Genomic DNA, 19081 nt, shown 5'->3' on the forward strand with positions numbered 1-19081 from the left:
AATCTTTTAAGAAAAAAACCCCTCAAATAACTGTCCTCCACAAATAAAGAAATCAGAAGACACCAATGATGCTTGCTGAATGACTGAGAAAAACACTCAAAGCCAATATTAACATGTCTTTCCTAACTTACCTCCCATTAACATGAAGGCATATTGGGTTAATAGCTTTCACTGATAAGCAAAAAGTACATAGGAAATTTCATGTCTAGAAATTGAGCATCAATCTACTGCTAAAAATCAGTTGAAGTCATTTCTTAAAAGCATAAAAAGGCTAAGTAGGTAATGAGGAATCACTGAACTAAAGTCTGGATGAGAACCCAGAGAGCCTAGACCTCAAAGCTGCTCTTTCCTTTAAGATATTACTAATCTGGAAGAAGTCTGAGCTGCACTTTCAGAAGCCTCATGGACTGAAGGGTATAAAAATCAAAACCTAGGCTAGCTAAAGGTGGGAACACCCACCACAGACACTTTAAGCTGGGATTCCAAAGATTCCATTAGTTTCAAGATACAGGTGAAACAAAAGTGTATCATCCTCAAAGAGAATCTGAGATCCAGTTCCGTAGCTTATGTCATCAGTTTGGCTTAAACTCTTACAAAAAAGAAAAAAGGTAGACCATCTTCACAGAGACCCAATACCTGGTTGTGGACCATCTGGATGGTCCAGGGAACCTCCAGCCTTCAGTCTGAATTAAGGAACTTTGGGAATAGTCCCAGGGACAGGCAACAAGAAATCCTTCCTAGGGGGTAGATGCCTCATCCTTGTCTTATTTCTATAGTTTTTCAGCTATACATACTGTCCAGATCACAGATAACTTGGCATAAAAAGAGACAAGACACTATAAACAACCAGTAAAAATGAGACCTATGAAGACTTCAGGTGTTGAATTTTTAGACAAAGTTGTCACACTCTCCCCTCTAATGAAGTGCTAATTTATTTCAAGTGTGGTTTGGGGAGGGTAGCTAGTTTTTTCCTTAGGTAAACTTGTTCCTTTCCTCCTGAAGGTGTCAACCTTACCCAAGGTCCAATTAACTATAGCTATAGAAAACTGTAGCATTCTCTGAAGCTGTTTTCAAGGAAAGGATCGCCACGGCAGCAGAGAAATCATTGTTCCTAAGAACAGTATTTAACAAACTATCTTTAAACCCATGCTATGTTCTGATAAACATGAAATTCTCACAACACACTTTTGTATCTAAAATTTCAAAATCAAAGCCCTGGCCAGTGGTGCAGTGGGTAGTGTCACCCTGGAGCACTGAAGTCACTGGCTCAAGCCTTCACCAGGAAACATGAGAAGCAACCAATAGCACAACTAAGTGGAACAAGCTGATGCTTCTCTCTCAAAAATAAAATAAAATGTCAAAATTAAAGATTAAAATTAGTTATTCTAAGCCTCCCCCTCTTCAGTAGCATGCTCCCTGTCCCCATCCTTGAGAATCATTGCTTTGAAAAGTTCATTAGCTTTTTCTGTAACTCACTTTGGTAACCAGGTTTCATTTATAAGAGACGACTTTTTCATCACACCTCAAACTGAGGTGTAACTCCCCTAGGAATTAAATTACAGCATGTCTTCACCAATCCATGATGGTGTTTGATTTGTGAGCTTTTTCAAATGCATTATCAATGCTATACTGTGTAGGGGCTCAAACTTTTCTGTAAAGGGCCAGAGAATAAGTATTTTCAGCTCTGGCTCACACTGTTTCCATCTCTGGCGTTTCAGTGTGAAAGCAGCCAGATGGCAAACGAAGAGGTGTGGCAGTGTTCAAAGAAAACTTGACTGACAAAAACAGGCCACAGATTCACAAAATACAGATTCACTGAAAGGTATCACTGAACTCATTTGTTATTCATCTTTTATTGTTTTTCAAGCCAAACACTTAAAAGTACAAATTCTAATAATGTGAAATGTTGATGTTAATAAGGGGAGTTTCATACTGGAAAGTTGAGAATCACTGCTGCAGAAAGGAAGATTCTTGTCTTCAGAGCTGATGAAGACACCTACTGTAACATTTTCAAGTGCATATTCTATGTACCAGGCTTTGCTTAATACTTCCTTGACATGGACTGTTTAATCTTACATTTGAAAATAAACCCAATGATGTACACAGTTAATCCTTACTTTATAAATAAGGACACTATGGCTCAGAAAGTTCCATAACTTGGCAAAGCTTACACAGCAAATTAGTAGCAGAGCAGACTAAACTCTAGGCAGGCATCCCCAAACTACGGCCCGCGGGCCACATGAGGCCCCCTGAGGCCATTTACCCGGCCCCCGCTGTACTTCCGGAAGGGGCACCTCTTTCATTGGTGGTCAGTGAGAGGAGCACTGTATGTGGCGGCCCTCCAACGGTCTGAGGGACAGTGAACTGGCCCCCTGTGTAAAAAGTTTGGGGATCCCTGCTCTAGGGCAACAAACATTTAAAGGCCATTCCTTTAATCACAATACTAGCCAACCAATCCTCCATGGTGGGCAGAGAAGATTTACCATGTGTGGAAGCTGGCCCAAATTCTTCTATTCCCTGATATTTTTCTCCTTGGAGAGCTCTTAACAATTATCACTGCCTTGGAACTTGATCTCTCCTGCACTCTAACCTAGGCAGGGGAGGACTTTACTTAAAGAGGATAACAAAATTAAAACAGACAAAAAATTTAACTCACTAGATACGGCTGTTTTAAGACTACAGGTCTGGTCCACCTTTATAGATCCCTACAGGTTTTCTTCCCTGGACCTTGACCTATTTTCATGAGACAAAGACACTTCCCTACCTGGGAATGCCCCTAAGTTCAAACTCTAGAAATCAAGGTCTAGGGAAAACTCTTTTTGCTGGTTTAAGGTTTACCTTATAGGTCCCCATTCCCTGTCATAGAATCTGTCTTTTCTCTGGATAAAACACAAACATGTCTCGTCCCTTTACTGGAGATCCCCAAACCCAGCCATGATGGTGTGGTCTTAGTACCCTGTGGTCCCGAAGGGCAACCATAGCATAATACAATAGCCTGTCATTTTCCTTATAGAAACTTACTCTACTTTCCAGCTATTTAGTAGGAATGGGGCTGACACTTGCAATACTGAGTGGGCAAATCACATTGACGCTGTAACAAGAAGGCTTCAGTGAGGAGGTGTTCCCTATTACTGGCCCATCCTTCAGGACTTCTGATGGCCCTCACAGCTACCCTTCCCTTGTTCTGGTGTGACTATCCCACTGTAAGGCCACTCCATTAGTGCTACTGCTATGCTTCTCCTCCAGGAACAAATGACTACTCCGGAAAAAGGAGATGAAACAAATTGCCATTCAAATATGAAGTAAAATAATCCTTCAAGATCACTGTTGGGCTTTTAAAAAAAGTCTCTTAAATGTAATGTTGAACTGAGGAAATGGTTACAGTAGGCTCACATAAATTATTTTAATTAATAAACACTATCACAGTATTAAGAAGGCAAGGTAAACAAATAGCTTAAGTATTTTATTTGTTTGCAACTAAGCTTGTTAACACTATATAATGAAAATGTACAAAGAATAACGTTGTAGTTTTTGGTTAGATTTAAGTCAGACATTCATTAATAAGGAATCTTCCAATGTGAATATTCCAGAAATTTCTCTAAGCCATCTGATTAGAACTGTCTCTGAATATTACCTTACTCTGGAAGGTATTGGCATACATTTGAATTACACTTGAAATTTTTCAAAATAAGCTGTAATTAAAAAAACTATTCTATATTCAAACTAAAACAATTTTAATAGAACTTTTCTTTCCAGAAACAATAATAAATGAAACAAGGCATTTTGTAAAATGTGGTCCTGAACAAGTCACAGTAAAAAATAAATGTATACTTAACTTCCACCTCCTCAAAACAGAGGCTTTCTGTTCCTCAGCCTTGGAAACAGGGTGAAGAACAGTCTGTAAGCAACTTCAGGCAAGGGGTTGCCAAAACAAAGCTCAGGCAGTTGAATGTGGACACCTCTTAATAGAGTTTGGGAGAACCTGACCAAAGGATCCAAATCTATTAGTAATAACTGATACAAACGTGAAGTGGCTCCTCCGAGCAGCAGTGCCACAGGGGCCTGACCCAGCCCCGTGCTCACCTGTTCTATGTCCCCAAGCAAACCCTGATGTTCCTGCTCCAGGGGAGACATTTTCTTTTTAGAGGTTCAGTGTCCAGAGAGCTCTTTGTGTGAGTGAGGTGAGCAGACTCCATGTGGGTATTTTAAGGCTTGGAGTCAAAGTATCTAACATGGCTAGGCAGAGTCCATGTGTCAAATGGCCCATCTCCAGTTTGTTATAATTCCTCATTGCGCATTTATAGACTTAGGACCACAGACCCTTGCTATGTCAACATAATCACATCTAATGTCCATTCTAACGTTATGATTCATATTCTGTGCCTGGAAACAGTCCCTGTATTTAACAATAATATCTACACATAAAACAACCCACTGTTACAACTTATATGGTCACAAAACATTAATGATCTTCTGTAGATCAAGCAAATGTTTTTAACCATAATTGTCGTGCATCAAATTCACAGCCAGAATCCCCAAGATCAAAAAAATTTTGCACAATACAAATAATAACTTAAAACACACATACACACATGTACACACACTCTCACACACACTTCTTATAGAACTGTGCTTGGGGAAACTCCATTTGTTGAGTGCCACAAAGGGCATATTTTGCTAAACTGCTGCTCCAGGTATTTTGTCTGGAAAATCTATCACAGTAGGGCACAGCTGTTTATTGGATGAGCAGAAAAGAAAGATATGCTTGTGGCAACCAGAAAGTTTTAAGGTCTTTCAAGTTGTATAAAATGAACCTGCAGAAACCTTTTTAAGTGTTCTCAGGATGCAAAGTTGGAGCTGAAATGTGATATCAAACCAGTTGCAAAAAGTGCACAGCAGCCATCTCTTGAGGTCAAACCTGGTACCCAGATATGCAGGAAAGCTTCAGGACACGTCTATAAATTAGAAATAAAAGACAAAAGAGTGTAAGAATACTAAAAAAATAGGCTGTGCTTTTTAAAAATAACAACTAATGGTAAATGTGATAAAATGCATGGAGGATATGAGTCACCACTTACAAGTTCCTAAATTCTCAAGATTTAAAAAAATCTGGCTCAAGTTCAGTTTAGAGATATGGTTATATAATTTGTATTTCAAGTACCTAATAGTTGCAAGATTTTTAGAATTAAGAAATTCTAACCACATGCTCGACAAGTCGGAATCAAGTTTTACAAGTTAACCATTGAAATTACTTTTTTGGGGAAAAGCCAGGTAATAAACAAAGTGGCACTGGAGTTAGACTACCTAGGTTTCTTTTTTTTTTTTTTAATTTTTTTTTTAAATATTTTTTATTTATTGATTTTTTAGAGAGAGAGGAGTGAGAGAGAGAGACAGAGAGAGAGAGAGAAGGGGGAGGAGCAGGAAGCATCAACTCCCATATGTGCCTTGACCAGGCAAGCCCAAGGTTTCGAACCGGCGACCTCAGTGTTCCAGATCAACGCTTTATCCCACTGCGCCACCACAGGTCAGGCGACTACCTAGGTTTCAATCCTGGCTGAACCACTAGCTACATGAGCTTGGACAAATTATTAACTTCTTTAAGAGCTATCCTTACCTATATAATGGGACTATCAATAGTTCTCCCATAGAGTTCTTGTGGATGAAATAAATGTCAAAGGATTAAAAGGCTTAGCACAGTGTTGGGCATTCTTTAAATATTAGCTATTATTTTACTTCACTAGGGGATTTTGCTCTCAGGAAACAAGGTAGTCAGTTTCAAATTTTTGTTCTTGGAAGTTGGAAAATTCAAAGAAAACTTGGCAATACTTACAGCTTGTGGGCCTTGTCCCATATCGTCGCATAATCTGATCATGTGTGAATTTCACAAAAGATTCATATTGTTCTGTGAGGGGAAACAGAGTACATACTATCCCCAGAAAGTCTTCCCCAGTTTTTCAAGAATCAAGTATTAGAATTACATCTAACTTCCTGGTTTAAATTATCCCCAGGCCCTTCTTATAACAATCATTCTGGTACTTGTTGTTTACCCTTACATCCCAGAGCCAAATCCTTGGCTCTTAGATTTGATCACTGATCAACTATATAATATAATATTTTTTAATAATCGTGCCCTGCTCTAACTTCATTTCCTACTAATGGCTTTCTAAGACAGACAGATATGCTCACTACTCCAAGCGAGCCAATTTTAGGCTATTTTCTATAAGACACAAAGCTTGAGCTCCTTGCTGCACTCTATCCCTGCTATAAATTTCAACATACATATGGAGTGAAAAAGGTGGGATGGCTAGAAAGCTAAGAGGAAATTCCATACTACCTAATTGTAGACTGTTCCACAGAAGTACCTCCTAAAGGTAAACTCAGTTGAAAGACAGAAGGTAGTCTAACATCCATGACCACAAAAGTGACCTATAGCCAGTGGGTCTAAACCAGGGGTAGTCAACCTTTTTATACCTACCGCCCACTTTTGTATCTCTGTTAAAGTACTTTATCTTGGTTTTCGCTAAGTTTGGCAGAATAAATCTTTATAAAACAACTTACTATAGTTAAATCTATCTTTTTATTTATACTTTGGTTGCTCTGCTACTGCCCACCATGAAAGCTGGAACGCACACTAGTGGGTGATAGGGACCAGGTTGACTACCACTGGTCTAAACAATTTTGGGATGGTAATAGGAGAGGGAAATAATATACTCGAGTTTCTTTTTATACATTATTAGTATATTAAAGAAGTTCTATAAAGAAATCCATTTAATTTTGTTGCTAACCCAACAGTTCTCAATTTAAAACAGAACTATGAACATTCTGAGGCTCCCCGTGGTATGGGTCACCAAATTAGGAAACAATAGTGTTACAGGAAGAAGTTGTTGCCTAAAGCCTCTCTATCACATCACCCTCTTTCACTAAACAGGTACTTCCTATTCCTGATTCAGATCCCTTCCTTTCACAAAAGGCTCTAACTTACTGCCACTATTAATCACTCCCTTTGTTCTTGCCTGAGCTGTGCTTTCCAAACTTGAATGTACTTCCAAATCACAGGATGCCTAACTTCCCACATCTACTAAGTGACTCCCACCAGGAAGTCTGATTATGTTGACTATAGCCACACCTCCCAACCACCTGTTGATGGTTAGCACTATCCCAACCACTTGCTTAAAGGCCAGCTGGCCCAAACAGCCTACTCAATGCCTTTGTTCATATGAAAAAATCCTCAGAAGAAAAGCGTACTTGGTTTATCCTTTCAGAAATGTCAATGAAAAGTCCTTCCATATAATGTATAAATGAAACGTTTACAATCAGCAAAGGGAATAACTTAATACAACTCATTAAACCTTCTGGCATGATGTCCTACTCCTCAATTACCATTTATTTACTCAATTGGAGTTAATCCTTACTGAACCTTATTAACAATGACATAGACACTACCCTCAACCTACCTGCTAGTTTGGTATTGAGGATTTGCTCATACTCCTCCCGAATTTTATCTTCATAATCTTTTAACAGACGCTCGCATATTATTCCAACTTGTCGTAGAGTAAAGGTGGGCTGGTCCTTCTTCATCCATGAGGAACCTGGCCAAAAGAAAAATCTAGTTTACATAATAAATTCTAGTGTTAAGGTTCAGAATTAATAACTTCATGCAAACAGTCCTAGGATATAAAAATTGTTTATAAAAATATTTTCACTAATTTACACGGAATATTTTTACAAAATTCTCTGAGTTTCTGACATTTGTTTTTTAAAGCAAGGACAAAGGTAAACTGAAAAGGAGAAACAACATGTATCCAGGTATGGTAGCTGGTTTGCATACAAAAATATAGTTCTGATGCCATAACAATCAGAGCCCATATTCAATGTTCATTTGGTAAAGGACAAGAACAAAAAGTTTAAAGCTGATATAAAGCATCTAGTCTGGAATAGGAAAAGTAGATTCATAGCATGAGAACTACCCAGATCCTTAGAGATCATCCATACCATGTTTAACCAAGATGGTGCACCATAATTATCTGTGGAATTAACAAAAAGATATATATATACTGCTGGACCAGGCGGCAGTGCAGTGAATAGAGTGTTGGCTTGGAATGCTGAGGACCCAGGTTTGAAACCCCGAGGTTGCTGGCTTCAGTGCGGGCTCATCCGGCTTGAGCGTGGGATCATAGACATGACCCCATGGTCGCTGGCTTGAGCAAGGTGTCAACTGGCTCAGCTGGAGCTCCCCCTCCAGTCACAGCACATATGAAAAGCAATCAATGAACAACTAAGGTGTTGCAATGAAGAACTGATGCTTCTTATCTCTCTTCCTTCCTCTCTGTCTCTAGCTTAAATATATATATATAATAAAAATATATATTTAATGTACATTCTGATTTAATTCTGGGATAGGGCTTTGGCATCTTTTAAATTCCAAAGGTGATTCTGATAAGAAAGAAGTTTGACATTCTAGAGACCAACCAACTTGCCCAATATGAACTGTCAGCAAAGTCATGAAGAAGACAATTAGCCACTACACAGCTCATCCTTGATCCCTTTTGAATCTAGGTCTTTGAAGAGTGAAACGTACATAAGATAGTTAGGAACCACTGGAATGTCAGAAAACACAGAAATCAACTTCCTGAAGATAAAAGCAGCAGCTCCATTGGTAGTCCAGTTCCAAGTTGTTTTTCAGAGCTTCTGAATCAAATCTTAAATCCAATTTTTTTGCTCTACCAATAAAACCTGATCAAAACATCTAGCTAGCTTTTATTTTTTAAAAAAACTGACTTCAGAAAGCAAGAAAGGGGAAGGGGAGCAGAGAGATAGAGAGACATTGTTCCACTTATTTATGCACTCATTGGTTGATTCTTCTATGTGCTCTGACGGGGGATCAAACCCACAACCTTGGTGTATCGGGGCAATGTTTTAATCAATTGTGCTACCTGGCCAGGACTAGCCAGTTATTATTTGCAATTGTTTCTCTACCCGTAACATATTCTAGTACTTCAAAATTGTATTACTAAAACCTCAAGAGAAAATAGAGACTTGTTAGCTATAACCACTGAAAGGTCTATTACTTATGTATGTGCAAAAGCAACTAAAAGGATGTTCCGGAATAAAAACTTTGGGTTTAAGACCATTAAAAAAATATTTGAGGTGAAGTTGTCATAAAGTGAAGAATCTAGTGGCACTTAGAATAGTGACAATGTTGTACAACCACCACCTCTATCTAGTTTCAAACCACTTCTACTACTCCAATGTTAACACCTCTTACCAATCCCTCCCATCTCCTGGCCAACACCAATTTATGTTCTATAAGGAGACAATCTGGGCCCTGGCCGGTTGGCTCGGTGGTAGAGCATCAGCCTGGCGTGCAGGAGTCCCGGGTTCAATTCCCGGCCAGGGCACACAGGAGAAGCACCCATCTGCTTCTCCACCCCTCCCTCTCTCCTTCCTCTCTGTCTCTCTCTTCCCCTCCTGCAGCTGAGGCTCCATTGGAGCAAGATTGGCCCAGGCGCTGAGGATGGCTCTGTGGCCTCTGCCTCAGGCGCTAGAGTGGCTCTGGTCGCAACAGAGCAACGCCCCGGATGGGCAGAGCATCGCCCCCTGGTGGGCGTGCTGGGTGGATCCCGGTCGGGCGCACGCGGGAGTCTGACTGCCTCCCTGTTTCTGGCTTTGGAAAAATACCAAAAAAAAAAAAAAAAAAAAAAAAAAGAGACAATCTGTAATCAAGGTAATTTTTAATTCTCAGAACTATTAAGTAGAACACTTTGGGAAGAAATAAACTACTGTTAAAGGAGACAGAGTTCACCACCATTGGAGATATTCAAGCACTGGCCTATTTATTGTTTGCAGGTAGACAGCAGACAAGCCTGGGGGCTGAACTATGTGACCAAGAAGATTCACTCCAGCCCTGAGATTCTATTTGAGTACATCCTCTCTAACTACCTACCAATGTTATAGAGCAATACTGTCACACAACTTTCTGCAATAATAGAAATGTCCTAGAGTGGTGCTAACACAACTACATGTGACTACTAAGCACTTGAAATGTGGCTACTGCATCTGAGAAACTAAATGTTAAAACCTGTATTAAATGTTAATTAATTTAAAATTAAACAGCCACATGTGGCTAGTAGCTACATTATTAAGACACTGCAATTATAGAGGGTGCTGCTGCATTGGGTGGACGGAAGCCCAAATTGATCTAAGGTCTTTTCCAATTTCATGACTCCATGGTTTTAAAAGTATTTATAATATACTTTATCAATTTTATTACTTTAGACAAAATCAATTCTAAATTAGGAAACCATAACTTTAAATACTACTTATAAACTCTTAAATGTATTGTGTAAGGTAAAGCATACTTACCTGGAGAACAAGGTGCTGTGAGTGCTGAGGAGTGGGGCTGACTTTCTGAAGTACAGGCTTCATTCTGATTGAGAACAACTTCTAAATGTCTCCACCTCTGGTAACGGCTATATTCTTGTTTTATGTTCTGAAAAATTTGTTCTAAATAAAAAAGAAACACACTTGAACGTTCACTTTTTTTTTTTTTGTAAGACAATTCACTTCTTTTTTTTTTTTTTATTCATTTTCGAGAGGAGAGGGAGAGACAGAGAGAGAGAAGTGGGGGAGTAGCTGGAAGCATCAACTCCCATATATGCCTTGACCAGGCAAGCCCAGGGTTTCGAACCTGCGACCTCAGCATTTCTAGGTCGACACTTTATCCACTGCGCCACCACAGGTCAGGCCACTTTTTTTTTATACAGGGACAGAGAGAGAGTCAGAGAGAGGGATAGATAGGATAGACAGGGACAGAGAGAGATGAGAAGCATCAATCATCAGTTTTTCATTGCGACACAGTAGTTACTCATTGATTGCTCTCTCATATGTGCCTTGACCGTGGGCCTTCAGCAGACTGAGTGACCCCTTGCTCGAGCCAGTGACCTTGGGTCCAAGCTGGTGAGTTTTGCTCAAACCAGATGAGCCCGCGCTCAAACTGGCGACCTCGGGGTCTCGAACCTGGGTCCTCCACTCTATCTACTGCGCCACTGCCTGGTCAGGCGAACATTCACTTTTGAGTCATTTCTTCAAACTTCTTATCTTTCCCCTACATTATAAATATAAACAAGCAAAATATTTATATTTATACTGAATAAAGCACTCCTCCTATAACCTCCAAAATGTGCTCTCTTATTGTCAATATTTCAAAACACAGAATAGCAGATATTTTGGCATAAGCCATTCAGACAGTTCCCTTTGCTTGTTTTCCCATGACAATAAAGACCAGATTTGCTGTTTGCTATAGGATTAACTAGTACAATTTACAGGGGGGAAAAATCATTCACCTAATTTAGGGAGCTATTTTTTATCTCCTTTAAATTGTACAATTTCACAAACTAGGGTACTAGAGGTGAGTCTCTTACTACGCAAGGCCTACTAATAGTGAAACTTTTGCCCAGTTTGGACTCAAGAGCTTTAGGGAAGAGGAAAGCACTGTATGTATGTTCATAGCCAGAGGAAGACCTGAAATTTATTGCTTGGAAATCATGAACAGTACTTAGAAAATAATTTTCTGATTCTATAAAGAGGCAATATTTGGTAGGATTCAGATTACTATTCTGAGTTGAGGTAATCATAAACCAAAATTAACATTATTAAAAGGAGTACAGGACACACAAATCACTAACCTTGAAGTACACTCCTACAGAAAACACAGAATGTTGAAGGATGTGGTTTTCAAGTTCTTTGTTTTTGTAGTAGAATATGTAATATATCCATTCACTTTACAGATAATAAAGTCTCCTTATCAAAACCAAAAACCAGAACATTTTTTCACCTCCCCAATCACTTTATTCTAATGTACACTTTGCCATAGCTGTCTTTTTTTTCAATGGGGGGGTGCAAAGTGCCATTTTGATTCTTCCTAGCTGTGACTATGACCTTGGGAAGTCATTCAGAATCTTTAGCCTAGTTCTTCAATATAAATGTTAAATGCCTGCCCAATAAAGTTATGAGAATCAAAATCGAAGATATTAATAATGCCCTAACAAGTGATACGACAGCCCAGGAACGACATGAACTAAAAGTAGCTCCACACATAGCTAAATTCCATAACACTCAGCCTAAACATTGGAACAATATAGTATTTAGCAAAGCTTTCTTTTAAGAATGCTATGAAGTTCATACTTTAGATCTCTGAATTTATAAAGTCTTTGCTTCATCTTTAAAATATATTCTCCAAGCACACACTTGCCAGATTCAATACAAGGTTGTAAGTAATTGCAAAGACTTAAAACAAGAAAGAACAAGTATGAGGACAATGCTTATGAGAACAGAAGGTCTTTGATAAACCTCTGAATGATTCCTGTATGGCAAAGTGAACAAATGGGAAGAGACAACTTTGAGGCTGGTAGAAGGACTAGCAAGCCCAAGAATCTGAACATGGTATACACAGAGGAGAAAAATAAGGAAGCATATAAAAGGCAAAGACATTTTTTTAAATAAAAATTTCTTTTTTTTAAGTCTTTATTTTTTTAATTTAATTTATTTATTTATTACAGAGACAGAGAGTGAGTCAGAGTGAGGTATAGACAGGGACAGACAGACAGGAACGGAGAGAGATGAGAAGCATCAATCATTAGTTTTTCATTGCGCTTGCAACACCTTAGTTGTTCATTGATTGCTTTCTCATATGTGCCTTGACTGCGGGCCCTCAGTAGACCGAGTAACCCCTTGTTGGACCCAGCGACCTTGGGTTCAAGCTGGTAGACTTTTGCTCAAACCAGGTGAGCTCACGCTCAAGGAGGAGACCTCAGGGTCTCGAACCTGGGTCCTCTGCATCCCAGTCCGACGCTCTATTCACTGCGCCACCGCCTGGTCAGGCAAAAAATTTCTTTTTAACAGTGGATAATTTAAATCTTTGACTCCCGTTATTTGAGGTTGTGCTTCTAGGTCAGTGGTTCTCAACCTGTGGGTTGCGACCCCAGCGGGGGTCGCCTAAAGCCATCAGAAATACATATTTAAAATATGTGTTTTGGTCGTTTGACCCACGGTTGAGAACCGCTATTCTAGGTTATAGCAGACTTAAAGAGTCCATTATTTTTCCAGTTCCATCTCTCACAATCCAGTTGCATTCAACTATCCTTTCCTTAATTTGTGGGTTGTCTGGCCTTTGCTCAAGCAATTTTGCTCTGCTTAAAATGGGGCTGTGTCTCTCCTTCCAATATGTAGGACTTAGGGAAAATGCCACCTCATTCTGGAAGTTATCCCTCAACTCTCAAGTCATGATCAATTGCTTTGCATCTAAGACTCAATCCATGTTAACAAACATCTTCCTGAGACCAGCAACCTCATATAAGCAATAGAAGGTTTAATTTTATAGGTCTTTTCCACAAAAAGTGCCATGACACACATCTCAAGTGAAGTAAAAACATATTCTATTTCTTAGAGAACAACCTTTGAGATAACTAGGATATTAGAGTGAAGTCACAAATATAAAATTCACTTTTCTATTAGTTGACTTTATTCTTCCTACTTGTATAGAACTAATTATTTCCTTCCCTATCCTTCCTTTTTAATTCAGAGGGCATCTTTCATGTAAGCCAAAGCATGTCCCAATAAGCATTAAGAAACATAACTGATCAACCTTTACAAATGATTATTTTAAACAAAATATTTTAACATGAAATGACCAAGAAGCTAGTTTGCATGATTTATGCAAAGACTAAATTTTAAGATTAAAAAAATAGTGACCCCATTATAGCACTCTGTCATATTTTGGTTTCCAAATACATTCAGTAATCATTTATTATACATTTGCTATAATGTGAACTACAACAGAATTAGTCTAGAGAGTAGTACTGGAAGAAATAAAACATCTACAATATTTTGCTGATGAAGAGAAATGCAGAAAGATCATGTGACTATCTTTGGGAAGCTGTAGGAGCAGTGGAAGAAGAAAAAAAAATCACTTAAACTGGCTATCTACACTCTGTTTTTGAAGGGCTCTTTACAAAGAACTTTTGCAAACATTCTCATTCAGTGCAATACTAAGTGCTCAGGGAATTCCAAGTCCAAAAGAGTTAGTTCCTCATAAGGCACGGTTACTGAGGCAATGGATGGGAAACGTAAGGAAATGACTATATGAATTAGCAAATAGAAGGGGAAAACACCATGGAAGGCAAGAATACAGACACTGCCAGGCGGATCTGGGGGATAAGGGCAAAGGCATAGTTTGGTGAAAAACGTATAAAAGGCTGACTAGGTAGATAAGGTTATAGCTAATAAGTCCTCCGAACGCCAGCATAAAGAGGTGAACATGAGTACGGGCACAGTCAGCGTCGGGAGAGCTCAGCTGGCAGCTGCGGGAACGCTAGTGCCAGAGATGAGGGCCTGAAACCTGCATTGTGGATTTGCGAAGGAGGAAATACAGCCTAAACACACTGGTAACTGGAAAGGGGTGAAGAAAAAATGATTTAAAGCAATTCCAAGGTTCTCCTTATACTTGAAAAATAGAAAATAAACACAAAGAAATGACTTGCCAAAATCCAGTTTTGAGACACCCCCCTATTTCCGGGAGTCCTTTAACACTGCTAAATATGAATTCTGATGCACTTTCCCTCAGCTCCTGCACAAGGGTTAGGACTTTTTTCTTTTTTAACTTGATGGTCACACTACCTCTCCCCTCCACTTGGCGAGGCCCTTATCGGAGGAGAGTCTCTCGGCTACGGAGAGCTGAATTCTTGCTTTCTGAGCCTCTCTGTTATGTTTAAGGGCTCTGAAATTCTAGAGAACGACCTACCGATTTCAAGCCATATATGGTACAAGACAATAGCCATACAATAAAAGAACATGGCCCGTCCCTCAAAATTAGTCAGGTTGAAATCAGATTCCACGCTTTCTGCGGCGGCCTCCGGTCCCCCAAGATTTCTGGAAATCAGGTCTCCATACGAGCTAACAGTACAGTGCGGTACAGCACACACTCGGGCCCCTTCCCAGCAAGCAGCCCCCAACCCCCACCCGCAAGGCCAGGTTCGTGAGTAGAATCCAATTTTCCAAGGCCCGCTGGACCTACAGGGCGGCTCGGTGCAGGCCCAGACAGCGGGGGAAGGAGGGGTTGGGGGGCGCCGAGGGCCGCTGCGGTCAGGGATGTCCCCATGCTGCCCACCCTCTGGGCTCTCCAGCTGCAGGAAAACCAGCCCTGCGGCTCCACCACCCCTCCCGGATGTTTCCCATCCCCGGAAGCGACCAGGCCCAGCGGCACCCCAGTTCCCTTTTCTCTGGGCAAAGAAGGGGTCCGTGGGTTAATTAGCCTAGCGTCCATAACCCTTCCCCCCACCCTCACCCCCACCGCCAAGTGCCAGGGCCTGGCTTCCTGCCAAGCCCGCAGCGTAGGTTACCCGGGGTTGGAAGGCGCCGCTCGCTGCCGGGCGGGACGGGCTGCTGCAGAGTCGGCGGTGGGGTCTGCATCTGAAACGGAGGCGGCTCGGCGTCCGGGGGCCTGAGGCCCGGAGTGGGGCCGGGTAGAGGGGCGCAGCGCCGCCGCTTCGGGGATCCCGGGTTCAGCAGCGCCGCCTCGAACTCCATGGGCCGCTTCAACGTCGCCCCGCACGCCATGCCGCTGACCGGCCAGGAACCAGAGGCTGACGCGGTTGTAACTGCAGGCCAACCTCCAGCTCCTCAGCGGAGGTCCCAAGCCAAGCCGGCTCCAATGGCGCCTCCAGCACCCGGCAGCGGCGCTGGCCCCGCCTCCTGTGACGTCACGGATCTGGCCACCGCCCGGCGAGGGGGAGGAAGCCGAAAGACGGCCACTCGGAGAGGTCCTCCAGCAACGGTCCGGCCCGAGGCGCCCCCTACTGAGGAAATGGAACGGCCTGGGCGGAGAAGTTGGTCACCAAGCAACCTAGGAAAGGCCCCCGCCTCCGCCCCTCCCAGGGTCCCATCCCCCCAACCCCTTCCCTTGCAGTCGCTCCCGGGTGGCCCCTTAGGTTTCGCACCTGCGCGGCACGGGTGTGGGGGAGGGAAGAGTTCGGGGAAGGGGGGCGAGCTACGTGCGGCTTATTGAGAGGCCGCCGGGGGTCGGTGTCTCGGGGTCATGTACCCCCTACTATCTTGTCCTAGTCCCCGTGCTAAAAAGAGAGGGTGAGTCTAAAAGGTCCTCAAGGACATTCCCTGAGTCCAGGAAGTCTCAATTTAAACATAACACGAGATGGACTTCAGGAAGTAGTACATCAATCCCACGAAACTGCAAAGATTGTGTGTGTGTGTGTGTGTGTGTGTGTGTGTTAGGATAGATGACCCCATACCTTCATCAGCTTATCAGAGGGGTCTGTTACTCAAGAAAGTTAAACAGAAAACAACCAACTGGTTTAAACCATTTAGTAATGAGTCAGAGCTTCAGCTGATAGCTGAAATGCCAGTCACCCCAGCTGACGTGACCGCTCAGGTGCTTCTTCAGGTCTGTCTGAATTCTTTACAACAGTGCCAGCTGTAAAGTGCTCTTGATAGTCTGGAGAAATAAATCAATAACAGGAGGGTTCTACTTTCAGGAACACTTGTGCTTTTTATATTACTGAGAAGCAGGTCCAAGGGATCTGTGATACAAAAAAGGATAAAACCTTTCTATAATTACTCATACATTGAATAATGACAGTGACTCCTGGGATCTGCCTGCTTCAATATATTGCTGGGATTTTCTAGAAAAATCTAAATTTCAGATACTCTTCTCTAATAAAGTGATTTGCCTGATCAATAAAATCCAGTACAGGGTGAGGCAAAAGTAGGTTTACAGTTGTGAGTACATGAAACTGTTTAAATTCTTGTATTATTTAATAATTATTGTATTATTTTCCATATGAGCAACTGTAAACCTTTTGCCCCACCCTGTATTTGACTTGGACAATATTGGACTTACTATCTCAGTCCCATTCTTTGCCCTGTTCTGTTGCTTTTCTCTGGGTCCTCCAAAGTTTCTTCAAATTTTATAAAGATTCAAACATAGGTCAATCATTTTTTTTTGCCTTTATGTTTGACAAATAGCAGAAATAATTCTAAAATGTGCATATCATCTGTTAAATTTATTTTATCCTATATCCTTTCCATAAGGATATAAAGAAGAGTTATAATGGGCTAGAAAACTAGAAATGGCATATTAGGGCCAGAGAAAAAGTTTTTAATTATAATTAAACATGACTGTGACTGAATTTGAAATTTAGTTCAGAGCTTCCTGGTTGCCAGGACAAAAACAAAAACACGGTTTATGTGAATAGATCTTGTCATCTGAAAGGAATCATCTCATCAGAGGAGACAGGTGGGTTTTTTTTTTTCCATAGCACTAACTTCTAAAGGTAGTTAGTTTATCATGTGACTTTATTAGGAACCAGTGAATGATGTAATAAAGCAATCAAGATTTGAACAAGTGGATATTTCTTGTTATGTTTAATAAAAGTCAAAGAAATAAAAAGTAACCTGGGGATGGTTATTTTTTTAAGGGGCTTATCTAATGTGGTCTAAGAAAATTGCTTTCTTGTGGTCTCAACTGGTTCAAAGTTAGATAGAGCTTAGAAACTATGTCCCTTGGGTCCTCAGTCTAAATAGCACTTCTAGCTAGGGTCTTGCTAAGGGCTTTGATAGTCATGCTCATCTCTGTGATCCTTTAAAAGTTTGAGCATGGCTTGCGATATTAGTGTTTTAAAATAGGAAGTCATAATTAGTCTCCAAATCTGACTGTGCTTCAAAAGTAGAAATTCCTTGCCTGACCTGTGGTGGCGCAGTGGATAAAGCGTTGACCTGGAAATGCTGAGGTCGCTGGTTCGAAACCCTGGGCTTGCCTGGTCAAGGCACATATGGGAGTTGATGCTTCCAGGTCCTCCCTCCTTCTCTCTCTCTGTTTCTCTCTCCTCTCTCTCCCTCTCTGTTTCTCTCCTCTAAAAATGAATAAATAAATTAATTAATTAATTTTAAAAAAACAACAAAAACTATCTTAAAAAATAAAAAAATAAAATAAAATAACCTAGAAATTCCTTGAAAATAATAGCCAGGTCTCATTCATTTGTGTTTCCCCATCTTCCACAGTGTTTGAATGCAGTAGGGGTAGGCACAGAATAAATATTGGTCGAATGAATAAATGGTAATTATTTCAAGGTTGTTCTCTCTGTCCCTGAAAGCTGATAGTCCACATTGCTGAATGAGGGTGGATTCAGATGATTCAGAAACCAAACAAGTAGGTGGTATATTCTATTACAAGTTGAAGTTGACAGTAGCCCAAACAAAGAGATACCCTTGAGAGAAGCAGATGGGCTGCTCTGATGGCCACTCACTGTAGTGTCTCTTTATGAAGTCCCCACAGTCCAGGTTGGCCTTACTTTGTCTATCCAGACACTTGACCAGTCATATATGTGCATACACATCCACACATTGCTAAGCAACTTTCCTGTGCCAGACACTGTATTATCATGGTTGAAGACACTATGGTATGAAAAGAGACATAGTTATTCTAGGATTTCCAGTCTGTTAGAGATGACAGACATTTATCAAATAATCACAACAGCAAATATACAAACTGTGACAAGTACTCTGAAGGGGAAAAACAGGGCATAACAATAGAGGTCTTAACCTGACTTAGAGAGCTATAAAGACTTCCCTGAAGAAGTCACATTTGAGGTAGGAGCTAACTAAGCAAAGAGAGAGTGCAAACATTCCAAGCAGAGGGGAGAGCATACCATAGAAGAGAACATAATGTGTTTGAAAAATTAAAAGAAGTCTATAGTGGCTGTGGTACAGCATGAATGCAGAGACAGGGGAGGGAAAAATAATGATGAGGCAGGAAGGAGCCTGATCATTTAATACCCTGTAGGCTGCCAAGACATTTTTTTTTACCTTTATCCTAAGAGCAGTGGGAAGCCCCTTTAGGAGTTAAGGTGGGAACAAAAGAGTTTAAATATGATCAGATTTACATTTGAAAAGATTCCGGGTTGCTGTGTAGGGAACAGGTTGGAGGAGAGCAGAGGTGAAGGGAAGAGATCAGTAAAGAGGTTATTGTATCTGTCCAGATGCATGCCTTGTGGTATTAGTTTTATAGTATTAC

At 40.9% G+C, this 19081-nt stretch overlaps 1 protein-coding gene across 1 annotated transcript; it reads right to left on the minus strand.

Annotated features, from left to right (window-relative positions):
* Window positions 1-3444: 3444 nt before the first annotated feature.
* Window positions 3445-15739, minus strand: AKIRIN1 (akirin 1). Its single transcript, XM_066269596.1, has 5 exons — window positions 15396-15739; window positions 10363-10503; window positions 7455-7589; window positions 5831-5902; window positions 3445-4955 (listed from the first exon to the last, which is right to left on the minus strand). Exons 1-5 carry the CDS (start codon window positions 15610-15612, stop codon window positions 4945-4947), a joined length of 576 nt encoding a protein of 191 aa, XP_066125693.1. The 5' UTR covers window positions 15613-15739; the 3' UTR covers window positions 3445-4944.
* Window positions 15740-19081: the final 3342 nt, after the last annotated feature.

The sequence above is a fragment of the Saccopteryx bilineata genome, chromosome 3 (genome assembly GCF_036850765.1).
Source record: "Saccopteryx bilineata isolate mSacBil1 chromosome 3, mSacBil1_pri_phased_curated, whole genome shotgun sequence".
NCBI lineage: Eukaryota > Metazoa > Chordata > Mammalia > Chiroptera > Emballonuridae > Saccopteryx > Saccopteryx bilineata.

Coding starts and splice junctions, on each gene's coding strand:
- AKIRIN1 (XM_066269596.1), bottom strand. CDS start 15,612: ATGGCGTGCGGGGCGACGTTGAAGCGGCCCATGGAGTTCGAGGCGGCG. Junction 10,504..15,395: donor GCGGCGCCTTCCAACCCCGG/GTAACCTACGCT, acceptor TTTTTTATTTAG/AACAAATTTTTCAGAACATA. Junction 7,590..10,362: donor CACAGCACCTTGTTCTCCAG/GTAAGTATGCTT, acceptor TCTTTTGGCCAG/GTTCCTCATGGATGAAGAAG.